The 14,223-nt window shown below is 43.1% G+C and overlaps 1 protein-coding gene across 1 annotated transcript; it reads left to right on the forward strand.

Annotated features, from left to right (window-relative positions):
• The first annotated feature begins 2,825 nt into the window (after positions 1-2,825).
• LOC135517817 (scavenger receptor class F member 2-like) lies at positions 2,826-13,953 on the forward strand. The gene is made up of 11 exons (XM_064942440.1): positions 2,826-3,174; positions 3,607-3,665; positions 3,809-3,910; positions 4,475-4,994; positions 5,413-5,631; positions 5,750-5,878; positions 6,017-6,120; positions 8,129-8,228; positions 8,338-8,441; positions 8,987-9,136; positions 9,807-13,953. Exons 1-11 carry the CDS (start codon positions 3,071-3,073, stop codon positions 10,907-10,909), a joined length of 2,694 nt encoding a protein of 897 aa, XP_064798512.1. The 5' UTR covers positions 2,826-3,070; the 3' UTR covers positions 10,910-13,953.
• Positions 13,954-14,223: the final 270 nt, after the last annotated feature.

The following is a 14,223-nucleotide window of genomic DNA, read 5'->3' on the forward strand; positions in this document are numbered from 1 at the left end:
GATGCTGCCACCACCATGTTTGACAGTGGGGATGGTGTGGTCAGGGTGATGAGCTGTGTTGCTTTTACGCCAAACATAACGTTTTGCATTGTTGCCAAAAAGTTCAATTTTGGTTTCATCTGACCAGAGCACCTTCTTCCACATGTTTGGTGTGTCTCCCAGGTGGCTTGTGGCAAACTTTAAACAACACTTTTTATGGATATCTTTAAGAAATGGCTTTCTTCTTGCCACTCTTCCATAAAGGCCAGATTTGTGCAATATACAACTGATTGTTGTCCTATGGACAGAGTCTCCCACCTCAGCTGTAGATCTCTGCAGTTCATCCAGAGTGATCATGGGCCTCTTGGCTGCATCTCTGATCAGTCTTCTCCTTGTATGAGCTGAAAGTTTAGAGGGACGGCCAGGTCTTGGTAGATTTGCAGTGGTCTGATACTCCTTCCATTTCAATATTATTGCTTGCACAGTGCTCCTTGGGATGTTTAAAGCTTGGGAAATCTTTTTGTATCCAAATCCGGCTTTAAACCTCTTCACAACAGTATCTCGGACCTGCCTGGTGTGTTCCTTGTTCTTCATGATGCTCTCTGCGCTTTTAACGGACCTCTGAGACTATCACAGTGCAGGTGCATTTATACGGAGACTTGATTACACACAGGTGGATTGTATTTATCATCATTAGTCATTTAGGTCAACATTGGATCATTCAGAGATCCTCACTGAACTTCTGGAGAGAGTTTGCTGCACTGAAAGTAAAGGGGCTGAATAATTTTGCACGCCCAATTTTTCAGTTTTTGATTTGTTAAAAAAGTTTGAAATATCATTCCACTTCATGATTGTGTCCCACTTGTTGTTGATTCTTCACAAAAAAATACAGTTTTATATCTTTATGTTTGAAGCCTGAAATGTGGCAAAAGGTCGCAAAGTTCAAGGGGGCCGAATACTTTCGCAAGGCACTGTATCTAACAAGTAATCAAACAATTTCACAACAACTACCTTAAACACACACAAGGGTAGAGGAAGGAATAAGAATATGTACATATAAATATATGGTTGACTGATGGCCGAACGGCATAGGCAGGATGCAGTAGATGGTATAGAGTACAGTATATACATATGAGATGAGTAATGTAGGGTATGTAAACATTATATAAAGTGGCATTGTTTAAAATGACTAGTGATACATTTCTTACATCCAATTTTGTATTATTAAAGTGGCTAAAGATTTGAGTCAGTATGTTGGCAGCAGCCACTCAATGTTAGTGATGGCTGTTTAACAGTCTGATGGCCTTGAGATAGAAGCTGTCTTTCAGTCTCTCGGTCCCAGATTTGATGCACCTGTACTGACTTCGCCTTCTGGATGATAGCGGGGTGAACAGGCAGTGGCTCGGGTGGTTGTTGTCCTTGATGATATTTTTGACATTCCTGTGACAATGGGTGGTGTAGGTGTATTGGAGGGCTGGTAGTTTGCCCCCTGTGATGCATTGTGCAGACCTCACTACCCTCTGGAGAGCCTTGCGGTTGTGGGAGGAGCAGTTGCCGTACCAGGCGGTGATACAGCTCGACAGGATGCTCTCGATTGTGCATCTGTAAAAGTTTGTGAGTGTTTTTGGTGATAAGCCAAATTTCTCCAGCCTCCAGAGTTTGAGGAGGCGCTGTTGCGTCTTCTTCACCACGCTGTCTGTGTGGGTGGACCATTTCAGTTTGTCAATGATGTGTACACCGAGGAACTTAAAACTTTCCACCTTCTCTACTACTGTCCCTTCGATATGGACAGGGGGCTGCTCCCTCTGCTGTTTCCTGAAGTCCACAATCATCTCCTTTATTTTGTTGACAATGAGTGTGAGGTTGTTTTCTTGACACAACACTCCGGGGGCCCTCAACTCCTCCCTGTAGGCTGTCTCGTCATTGTTGGTAAACAAGCCTACCACTATAGTGTCGTCTGGAAACTTGATGATTGAGTTGGAGGCCTGCATGGCCACGCAGTCATGGGTGAACAGGGAGTACAGGAGAGGGCTGAGAACGCACCCTTGTGGGGTCCCAGTGTTGAGGATCAGCGGGGTGGAGATGTTGTTTCCTACCCTCACCACCTGGGGGCGGCCCTTCAGAAAGTCCAGGACCGAGACCCAGGGTCTTGAGCTTAATGACGAGTTTGTAGGGCACTATGGTCTTAAATGCTGAGCTGTAGTCGATGAACAGAATTCTTACATACTGTAGGTATTCCTCTTGTCCGGATGGGTTAGGGCAGTGTGTAGTGAGATTGTGATTGCATTGTCTGTGGACCTATTGGGGCGGTAAGCAAATTGGAGTGGGTCTAGGGTGTCAGGTAGGGTGGAGGTGATATGATCCTTGACTAGTCTCTCAAAGCACTTCATGATGACGGAAGTGAGTGCTATGGGGCGATAGTCGTTTAGCTCAGTTACCTTAGCTTTCTTGGGAACAGGAACAATGGTGGCTCTCTTGAAGCATGTGGGAACAGCAGACTGGGATAGGGATTGATTGATTATGTCCGTAAACACACCAGCCAGCTGGTCTGCGCATGCTCTGAGGACGCTGCTAGACACAGAAAATACATAAAGCATATGCAACAGAACAGAAACATGTCCTTTGTGTCAAGTTCTCTCACTCTCAAATTGTTCGGTAACCCTTGACTTGGATAGTCCATCTGTAGAGAGAGAGTGTGTGTGTACTGTGAGGATGTACAGCTTCCTATTGTCAACAACAGAGGGAGCCATTGGCTAAGTGCTCGGTCTGCTCTGTAACTGGTAATGTTTTCTTAGGGTAGTCTGTTTTACTGGGGGTGGGGAGTTTTTTTTCAGTCTGTGGTGGGGTTGGTTCTGTGGGGAGGTCCCAGGGAGAATTACAACCTCTTCATACCGAATTTGCAAATTGTCATTCAAGTACCGACTTTAGGGTAACAGCCTACCGGTAGGCTACTTCATTTACTACTGTATACCGCCACCCTCTGGATGGGTAACTTTTTGGACAACACAAGAAAAGAGTTGATTTCCTTTTTGGAAAAAAGACTGACATATTTCCACTGGAAAGCCCTTGGAGGGATGCTGTTCATAACAACATGGAAACAAGATATGTCTTAGTCATTGTGCTTCTAAGTGTCTTCTGTTGTTGGACTTACAGCCAAGAACTAAATCCCAGCGGCAGAAATGTATGCAAAACTGAGTAAGTCATTGTGAGGCTGATTTAAATAGGTTTTATGCTTTAAATTGATGGACAAAACTATTACAGTAGCCTGATTCATGTCAGTGAAGGTAGATAAACATGCATTAAATTGTTTTAGATATGTTAAAGTTTGAGATTTTCTGAATACCCAAGCCCTCTTCTATTCACAGATAATCTTCCTCGGATCTCTGCTCATTTAGTCTACTGCTACATTGAGTCTTTGTGCCAGTAATTCCCTGCATTTTCAATGCTGTGACAGATTTGCATCTGAATGTGATTAGGATAATGTTCAGTATGTAAATGTCTTCGTCTATTTGTCATGGCTGAAATGTGATCATAACATTAGTTTGGATGGAAAGAGTTCAATTACGTTAGTTTCTATAAATCAAATACAGATGATTTCCAGATGAACTAATGTTATTTTTCTCCCAGATCTGACAGGTTCCAATGTTGTAGTGGCTGGGCACAGCAAGGAGATGAGTGCTTAATACGTGAGTACTTGAAAGCCTGTATTATCCCATTCAACAAACCTGAACCACTTCATTGGGAGAAGACTCCCAAACCATTTTTCCTCTTCATTTCTAAAAGCATAATTATTTATTTTGAACTAACTTGCCCAATGGTTTTTCTTCAGCAATTTGTGAGGGTAACTTCACCTGTAAAGAAAATGAAGTTTGTGTGCGACCCCACGAATGCCGCTGTCGTCATGGTTATTTTGGAGCCACTTGTGATATGAGTAAGTTAGTTCCCTGTTCCTTCCTCACAGCAATCCCTAAAGCAGCAATCAGCAGTTGAAACAATAACAAAGTGTCCTCCCTGTCCCTGTTTCAATAAAAGCTCAACTGTATAGACATAGCTATGGAAGCAGGTACTGACCATCCATGATATCAAAATTATAGTTTTAACCATGTTGAGGCTATAAAATGTTTGTTAACATTTACTTTGTTTACAAACATTGGAGTAAAACAAGCGTATATTTGGGGTTCTGATGGGGTACGACAGTTAATAAACTAAGCTCATGAGGCCTTAGTAAGTTATATTCTTCAAGAATCAATGGGTACATATAATTAATTTATACATAAGGTAAAATGGAAGTAGCAATTGCAGATTGTAATTTTGCCATTTATTTCAAGCATAAATTCCTTTGAAAGGTAGTGTAAGTTTGTTAACACTGCAGTCATTTTCACATACAGCCAGTCCAGGTAGCCTACTTCTCAGAACTAAGTAGTCTACGTCCAGAGAACTTAGTGTACAAATGATCTCTTTGTCTATACATATTTCCCTTACATCCGTTCTGTAGAATGTCCGTTTAAGTTCTGGGGGCCTGACTGCAAGGGTAAGTGTGATTGCCATCCCAACGGGAGGTGCGATGATGTCACTGGGGCCTGCACCTGTAACCCTAATCGCTGGGGGCCAAACTGTGAGCGAGCCTGCGACTGCCAGCAGGGCCAATGCAACCAGGAGACAGGCGCTTGTATGTGCTACACAGGCTATTGGGGCCCTCAGTGCTCTAACAACTGTTACTGCAGAGTAAACTCTATGTGTGATGTGGGAACTGGCCAGTGCAACTGCCATCCTGGCTGGTATGGGAGGTACTGCGGTGCCAAGTGTGCCTGCAATGCCTCTCCGTGTGACCAGCTCACCGGTCGCTGCAAGTGTCGAGAGCATCTGTGGGGTACTCACTGCGAGCACAAGTGCCAGTGTCTCCAAGGACGCTGTAACCCGGCGGATGGAACGTGCACCTGCAAGCCAGGATTCAGAGGGAAGTTCTGCAGGGAGACGTGTCCAGCTGGATTCTACGGACAAAATTGCAGAAACAGGTGTGTGACAGCTGTGTTAGACAAAGCTGACTTACTTGAAACCACTCTGGTAGCCAGAGGTTATTTAGCTGGATAAGACATGCATGTCTTTGCTCTTTGCTCGTTCAGTCTGCTGTACGGTGCCCATTGGGGTAACCATGTGGTGAAGCTGGCAAATGTAATGTGGTTTACAAACTGTTTTGAGCTGTGAAACACCTAAAGTGTTTGGCCACCTGAAGCTGTTGGCAATAAGACCTCTAGTCACAAGCCAGTTTCTAACCACAAGGGAACTAGCCTTGGCTGAAAGGCTCTGGAAGAGGGAACCAACCATTTGGAAACCCTATTCCAGCATGAATATTACTGTAATGAATTTAGTTAGTCCATGCTATTCATCTTTTGTTACAATATTACTCAGGACTTGGTCTTACTGCTCTTCCAGGTGTGGTCACTGCAAAGGCCAGCAGCCCTGCAAGGTGGCAGAGGGACATTGCATCGCATGTGAAAGCGGTTGGAATGGCACCAGGTGTGACCAGATGTGTGCTCCTGGGTTCTTTGGTGAAAACTGCAAGGACGTTTGCTCATCCTGTAAAGACGGACACTTCTGCAACCGCATCGACGGAAAATGCCCCCACTGCAACCCTGGTTGGATGGGTGATCGGTAGGAATACGATTATGAGCTTCCGATCACATTCGTCATCTCTATTCAAATGTAGATAAGAAAGGCAATTACATCCCGTCTGAGTTTGTGCGTGATCTTCAACCATTTGTCTTCACAGATGTGAGGTCAAGTGCCCAAATGGAACCTATGGAGAGAACTGTGTCAATGACTGCAACAGCTGCTTCAATGGGATGTGTCACTTCGCCACAGGAAATTGTCTCTGTAATCCTGGCTTCTCTGGTGCCTAGTGAGTGCAAAGCATTTTACATGCAAATATTTAAAAATAAAACTAATTGAATGTAACAAATAGAGAAAGTAATATGGATGGTGTCAAGACCAATTTTGAAAATTTCATCAATGAAATTTCACACTCTTTCCTATGCAGCTGTAATGTGAGCTGTTCAGCGGGTCAGTATGGGCTTAACTGTACCCAGACCTGTTCCTGCCATGACAACAACTGCAACATAGTGACTGGAGCATGCAACCTACGTAAGAACCTTTCCTTAAAACAGACTTGTCTAATGTGACGAGGGAAAAAAGTGTCATGTATTATTTTTCCAGAGAGCTTATTGGTAACATATGTATCCGCCATAAAAACACACATGACAGATACAGTGGGGCAAAAAAGTATTTAGTCAGCCACCAATTGTGCAAGTTCTCCCACTTAAAAAGATGAGAGAGGCCTGTAATTTTCATCATAGGTACACTTCAACTATGACAGACAAAATGAGAAGAAAAAAATCCAGAAAATCACATTGTAGGATTTTAATGAATTTATTTGCATATTATGGTGGAAAATAAGTATTTGGTCACCTACAAACAAGCAAGATTTCTGGCTCTCACAGACCTGTAACTTCTTCTTTAAGAGGCTCCTCTGTCCTCCACTCGTTACCTGCATTAATGTCACCTGTTTGAACTTGTTATCAGTATAAAAGACACTTGTCCACAACCTCAAACAGTCACACTCCAAACTCCACTATGGCCAAGACCAAAGAGCTGTCAAAGGACACCAGAAACAAAATTGTAGACCTGCACCAGTCTGGGAAGACTGAATCTGCAAGAGGTAAGCAGCTTGGTTTGAAGAAATCAACTGTGGGAGCAATTATTAGGAAATGGAAGACAGACAAGACCACTGATAATCTCCCTCGATCTGGGGCTCCGCGCAAGATCTCACCCCGTGGGGTCAAAATGATCACAAGAACGGTGAGTAAAAATCTCAGAACCACATGGGGGGACCTAGTGAATGACCTGCAGAGAGCTGGGACCAAAGTAACAAAGCCTACCATCAGTAACTACGCCGCAAGGGACTACACTACGCCGCAAGGGCCGCAAGGGCCGCAAGGGACTCAAATCCTGCAGTGCCAGACGTGTCCCCCTGCTTAAGCCAGTACATGTCCAGGCCCGTCTGAAGTTTGCTAGAGAGCATTTGGATGATCCAGAAGAAGATTGGGAGAATGTCATATGGTCAGATGAAACCAAAATAGAACTTTTTGGTCAAAAAAGCTTCTGGCTAGCTTCTGGCTAGCTCCTGGCTAGCTTCTGGCCAGTTTCCGGCAGCTCCTGACCCAGCTTGTGATTAGCTTATGGATTAGCTCCTGGCTAGCTTCTGGCTAGCTCCTGGCTAGCTTCTGGCTAGTTTCTGGCTAGCTTCTGGCTAGTTTCTGGCTAGCTTCTGGCTAGTTTCTGGCTAGCTTCTTGGATGATTTCAGACTTGAGGTAAATAATACTTTTTTATACTTTTTTATAAATATAAATTGGTGAGGCGGGTTGTAGGAGAGTGTTTTGAGGATGAGTTTATGGAAAATTTAAATAAAAAAATGTATGAAAAAAAGTTGTAAATATATATATATATATATATATATATATATACGGGACACGACAAGACGAGGACAAATGACGTCTGAACTGCTATGCCATCTTGGTAAGAAAAGAAATGATCCCAAACACACCGCCCTGGCAACGAAGGAGTGGCTTCGTAAGAAGCATTTCAAGGTCCTGGAGTGGCCTAGCCAGTCTCCAGATCTCAACCCCATAGAAAATCTTTGGAGCGAGTTGAAAGTCCATGTTGCCCAGCAACAGCCTCAAAACATCACTGCTCTAGAGGAGATCTGCATGGAGGAATGGGCCAAAATACCAGCAACAGTATGTGAAAACCTTGTGAAGACTTGTTTGACCTTTGTCATTGCCAACAAAGGGTATATAACAAAGTATTGAGATAAACTTTTGTTATTGACCAAATACTTATTTTCCACCATAATTTGCAAATAAATTCATTAAAAATCCTACAATGTGATTTTCTGGATTGTTTTTTCTCATTTTGTCTGTCATAGTTGAAGTGTACCTATGATGAAAATTACAGGCCTCTCATCTTTTTAAGTGGGAGAACTTGCACAGTTGTTGGCTGACTAAATACTTTTTTGCCCCACTGTATTTCTTTTTAAAAGGAGTCTATTCTGTGGCAAGTGGGACAGATGTATGACCTCTGCTCTTTGAACAGAGCCTAACCAGAGGATGGGTGTGATGGCAGCAGGGGTGCTGGTCACCTGTCTCCTGCTCCTCTCCTTGCTGTGTTGCTGCTGCGTCTGCAAACAGAACGAGTAAGAATGATTGTTGTTTGTATTGGGGCACAATAAATATATTGTCACATTAGCTGTAGTTAAATTTATACTTCACATCTTCTTTGGTTTCTCTGTTGATTGCATTTAGCCCTGAGAAAAGGTCCAAAAGAAGACTATGTGGAGGGTTCACACGAATCAGCTCTAAACTTCCTCATATCCCACTGAGACGGCAGAAGCTACCCAACGTTGTTGGTAGGTCCTACCTGCACAAACTCAATGAATGTTAACATACGTTTTCACTGGGTTCTCATGATTGACGATAAACCAGTCCAATACCCAAAGATAGTTCTCTCCTAAATCAAAGTAGCATCCCCTCTCCTTGGTTTTTTGCTTTGCCTGCTCTCTGAATGTCTGTGACAGTGAACTCAGCGTCTATTTAAAACCATACTTAAACAGCGTCCTGCTTGCCCCCTCTTCACCCTCCCCATTTCTCTACATTCCATCGAGGGCCCCTCTAGACCACCGACAGGAAGTGTCAAAAATGATCTTAACCTGCAATTTCTCTCTAAGAGAACAGGGGCAGAGGGGCTAGAAGGGGGGATGTTTGGGCTGGGTGGACTGATGTATGACACAGGAAGTCAGGGGGAAATATAAGGTCCCATGTGTAACACAATTTCTTTGAAGGGACAAAATGTAGTGAAGGATTATTGTTGTTAACAAATAAGTTCAAAGCTTTAGCGACTGTAGGCTCTAACTGTTAAGAGGCTAAGTGTTTGCTCGGTTTCTGTTCTTCACAGTGTCCCACCATGACCCTGAGAATACTTTCAACTGTAGTTTCATTGAGCCCCCCTCTGCAGTGGAGCAACCCACCGCCTCCGGGTCATCCAGAGCGTCCTTCTCTTCCGTAGAGACCACAGAGGACGGACATGTCTATGCTGTGCCTGACGGTGGGTATCCCAGACTAAATCTTCCCTGTCACTCCTGCATGATAAGGCTGCATTAAAACCCCTCTGTCTGTTCTCTCTGTGACAGTGACACCTGTCTATCCTAGAACCTTCATTTCTGCAGGTGATGGGAATTCGTTAAGGCAAATTATTGTACAAAATATGTGAAGGAAGGTTACATTTTTCACATTGAGCTCCGATAATGATGGGAATGTCATTCCAAATACAAGAGATCATTTTGGAATGACAGAACATTATGAGGTGATGAGTCGTTGGCTGCACACAACGTTTTGTTTTTGTATGATTCACTGATTTTCTGCAATGACTAGATTCTTGTCAAAACAACTGCTGCATAGTCATTTCCGGTGTAAGATCCAGAGGGTGATGTGTAAACTACAGTTCTTGATAGATCATAATTTCACTGATCTGCCCTAAATACACTGCCTAATCTGCTGCAGTATCATCCAATTAAAGCCATTGCTTCTAAAGTAAGCATGAACAGGAAAATGTTAATAGTAGGTAATCCAGTACTTAAAACATTCCTAAAGCATTTGTGTTTATTTCCTTAACATCTTTAAAGCTGAAGGGGAGTCGGATTCGGATGATCTTTTATTTAATTGAATAAAAATTTACGTTTGAACTTCTCTCGCCCTCTCTCTCACCCTCTGAGAAGAAAACAAAAAGAAAGGGGCCAGAATCAACACAACAGAGACTACAGTCCTAGCTGATGATGATGTCTCTGAGGTAGACACATTGCCGGAGGACAGAGATATGACTGAGCAGGCTTCAGTTAACACCAGTGAGCTGCCACTCCAGAAGTCATCAGAGAGTGAGGGCTCCTGCAGTGGCACAGAGTCAGCCACCAGCACCCTCTGCCTCAGGGTCTCTGCCCCTCAGCCAGCACAGCAGTCCAGCAAGGAGCCAGAGAACAATGGCGGGTCAAACAATGTCAAATATAATGGAACACCTATAGCTGCTGAGAGGATTAAACCACAGCCACCAGACCCCTCCACCAAGCCCAAGCTCTCATGGATCCATGCATCTCCTGGGCCAAATCAGAATCAGATAAGTCAGGAAGAGACTGTGGCTGAGGATAACATTTGTTCCAGAAAGAAAGCCAGCAAGCAGCGAGCTCCCAACGCCCCAGAGTCTGCAGGTACAGATGAGGCCAGCTCCCTTGGTGAGAAGAAGCCTAATAAAAGCAGACCAAGTCTGTTGCAGATAGAGCACATCAATGGGGCAGTGCAGAGTGTCCTGAGGAAAATGGGCAATTTCCGTGTTGACCGGAAAGCTGCAATCCCCAAAGAGTCCCCAGAGAAGAGGCCCAGCTTATCCCTAAACAGGGAGGTTAACCAACCGAACATACACTCTGAGGTAGCCTCTCTCTTAACTGCTCAGCTGAAGGAGAAGACTCAGAGCCTGAACAGGAGCGAGGCCGGCAGCTGTGAAGAGAGCCTGTCTCACCTCCAGGCCCAGAGAAAGAAGCCCACCCCGCCCCAAAAGACCTCGGGCACCCAGCCTGGAGCTGGAAAGGATTTGCTTCCCACATCCGACAGCTCACAGAAGCCTCTGCCAGATAGTCCATCTAAAGAAGCCAAATACCAAGAGAAACAAGACTCTAACAACTCTGAAAGCAGCTCAGATAAGGGAGAGCCCAAAAATAAGACCCCAATGAAAAAGCCTCCTCGGAAAAAGAGCAAGGAAGGTAATGTAGACTCAAAAATACAGACTACAGCTCCAAAGGTTGCAGTGATGCCACCAAAGGCTTCAAATTAGCACAGCCAGTCTGGATGTTTCTCAATTCTGGAAAAACAATGACGCACATGTTGTGATGCTTGAAACAATTGATTGGACATATGTTTCATTGTGTTTAGCACCAAATCAAATTAACGATGGAATCTTTTCCCTTGGGTGGATGTTTTTGATCTTGAGAAATGTTATTATACAATGCAGTATTCTTTATATTTGAACTTTTTATATTCCTTCACTTTAGTTATTGTCAAATCAATATATTAGTAAAAGTGCTAAGACATCAGAATAATTATTTACCCTCGTTATTTTATTCATTTTCTAATTTGTTCATATCGAATAGATCAAACACCCCAAAATCTGGATTTTGCATCTCCCATATCTAATCAATATTTTAATTTGGAAAGTCGATCCCACTGCCCAGAACTTTGGAGCCACGACAGGGCCTCAGACAAACAAGAGGTGTGGTGTATTGATGGTGGAACAGTCTGGGGTCTGTGTAGAGGGCCCTGTGGCTGTCTGACACATGTGCTACAGTTGTGTGTGTGCAGTTTGTTAGGGGAGAATGATAGACTTTGAGGCAGCTGTAAAGACTACAGAAGATCATATGGTGTTTAACTGAATCCAGACTGTTGGCACCGGTCGTCCTGAATCCATGATGTGACCTGCTTAGACAGGAACATCTCTCCCTTTGCTATCAGGAGTCACAGAAAAAGCAAAGGCACATTTAGGAGCAGCAAGGTCCTGAAAATAAGTTATTAAACGTAAATAAGTAACATTGCAAGTAAGTAACATAGTAAGATTTGCAGATCACTTGAAATAATACAGGAACATGTCCTCACAGACCAGCTGCCTTGTTGTGAACATTAGATCATATTGAACGCATTTTTAGAGGCTCCAATGGTTGAGTGTACAAACATGCTTTCAAGGCATGACTGTGTGCATTGCTGCACGCATAGTCGTCTATACATCATTATTTAATTCTAGAAGTTTTACTGTGGAAAAGGGATCGGGACTAGTGGTGGGAAGGGGACTAGAATTACGTTTTGACTGCCTGTTTAAACATCTCTGTGTAGCTTGGTCTGTAACTGAATGCCAGGCCTTGAGAAGCAACCGCCAACTCAAGCCTGTCCCAGAATCCTCTTGGGAGACAGTGGTTAGCATAGAGACACCCTATGAAAGCATTAACATCTTGTAGCCATTACATTGATGGAAAAACATTTACGACTTGAGAAAAAAAGCAAATATTTTGCGCTAAGCAAGGCAGAAAACCTAGAGTGATAACACCTAAACATCAGTATGACCTAATTGGAAACCTTGGTCTCAGAAAAACACAAGTTGTTACCTAAATATGGTTTGAATTTGTTGTCTTAATATATTTTTGGAATGCCAAGATGGTACAGGATCATGCACTGAGAATTGTATTTTCTGAAATTTTGTTTAAAAAAATGACTTTGGATATGGGCCATACATGTGTTAGATTCTAAGTTCTGGTACAAATCCAGTTGGACACCAAAGGAAGCTCAGACTAGATTTATTCCATCCAAACTGAATGCTGCAGCTGCATAGCACACAATTTACATAAGCATATATTTATGCCTTCTGATTAGGAGTCACCTCCTCGTCTATCGAGGATAAACAATCGGTGTTGCTGTGCAATAACTAAGTATGTTCCTCCTATTGGTGTTCCAGAACCTTCATGAGCAGGGATGTGTACATGTGTGTGCGATAAGACTACAGTTGGAGTATTGTTGGGTTGGGCCCCTCGAGCCCCCCTCCCAGAGGTTTCTTCTCTCTTCAAATTTCTCCTCACCTCAATGTTAAACTCCACGTCTCTCACTGCCCTAGTTCCACAGAATCTCGCCTGACCTTACCAGGAACTGAGAGTCAGCTGTGGCTCTTTACCTACTTTCTTAGAAATATGAATATACAACAATAACATATGTGGACATAGACACTTTCTGCACTTCCCTTTGTCCCACTTCCCTTTGTCTCCGGCTCCAACATCCTAACCAATAACAAATTATTACTACTAATAAGCAGATTATGCAATTACCAACGGACTGATTATGCAACTAAAAACGGTCTCAAGTCAAATACATGGCTCCAAAAGTACTGTATATAACACCACAAGCAAATGGCAGGACTTTTCTATGGGAATGACTACATGATTAGTCTAGTCACTGTGGTATGAACGGGATGGTGAGACCCTCCTGTGTAGGCAACGCTACACCATGATCTTTTCATTTTCTCTGTTCTCCGAAACAGGAATGGAAAGTACAGACATCATGAAATATCATAATTGGAAACCAGCACAGGCGACCCAGAATGAACAGACATGATTATAGCCAGGACAAGTGTTATGATGTGCCTCATCAAAGAGGGACTTTCCTTTGTATATTGTGTAAGAACTTTCTATCAGTCACATGGTCATATTGGAGCCACTCAAATAAGGGTGTCAATCAATATGTGCCACAATAAACTGGAAAAAGCTGCTATCATCGCCAACATGTAGGCTAAAGCACACGTTATCTCATCTCTGCAAGCAATACCAAAACTGGCTCCATCTTTCCATGCGAACATACTTGTTCTGCTAACAGTCGAGTTCATTGTCTGTCAGGACCACATTCTAGTCTTCTTGAACTCATCATTTATTCTCTGGACACAATCACAACATCCACAATAAAACTGCTCATGATCTCTCTCTACCCCCAGAGACTATACTTGACCAGAATCCGCAATCTGGCTGTATAGCATTCATTTTAGTGTCCATGCAGGTGCTCTGACGACATGTTTATACTATAGAAAAATGTGTCAAAACATCTGGGTTGTACCAATGATTTATATAAACTATGGATTGCTGATGCTATGCATTGGCCATTGAGAGGCTTTGAAGCCACCTGTCGGCCATATTGGCACTCCCCAGTAGAAGCAGTCCTCCATAGGAATGAATGGAATTCTACAGTATTTAAATGCAATGTTTCAAGGACAAAATTACATGTACAAGTATTAACTTTATTGTAGTGGCGACATCAACATTAGTAATCTCAAAATAAATAATACTTTCATTTTTATGTTTAGCTGACTAAATATCATTTAAAAGTATGCATTAAGGTGTCTGTAACTGGGGCGGCAGGTAGCCTAGTGGTTATCACGGTGGGCCAGTAACCAAAATGGTTGCTGGATCAAATCCCTGAGCTGACAAGGTAAAAATATGTTGTTCTACCCCTGAACAAGGCAGTTAACCCACTCTTCCCTGGTAAGGCCATCATTGTAAATACGAATTTGTTCTTAACTGACTTGCCTGGTTAAAAAATTTTTTTAAATTAAATGTAGAAATT

Source organism: Oncorhynchus masou, chromosome 28 (assembly GCF_036934945.1).
Source record: "Oncorhynchus masou masou isolate Uvic2021 chromosome 28, UVic_Omas_1.1, whole genome shotgun sequence".
Classification (NCBI taxonomy): Eukaryota; Metazoa; Chordata; class Actinopteri; order Salmoniformes; family Salmonidae; genus Oncorhynchus; species Oncorhynchus masou.

Bases quoted from the DNA above. Each gene is read 5' to 3' on its own strand.
- LOC135517817 (XM_064942440.1), top strand. From the start codon at position 3,071: ATGGAAACAAGATATGTCTTAGTCATTGTGCTTCTAAGTGTCTTCTGT. The intron at 3,911-4,474 runs GTAAGTTAGTTC...TCCGTTCTGTAG, and splicing joins TGGAGCCACTTGTGATATGA to AATGTCCGTTTAAGTTCTGG. The intron at 4,995-5,412 runs GTGTGTGACAGC...CTGCTCTTCCAG, and splicing joins GGACAAAATTGCAGAAACAG to GTGTGGTCACTGCAAAGGCC.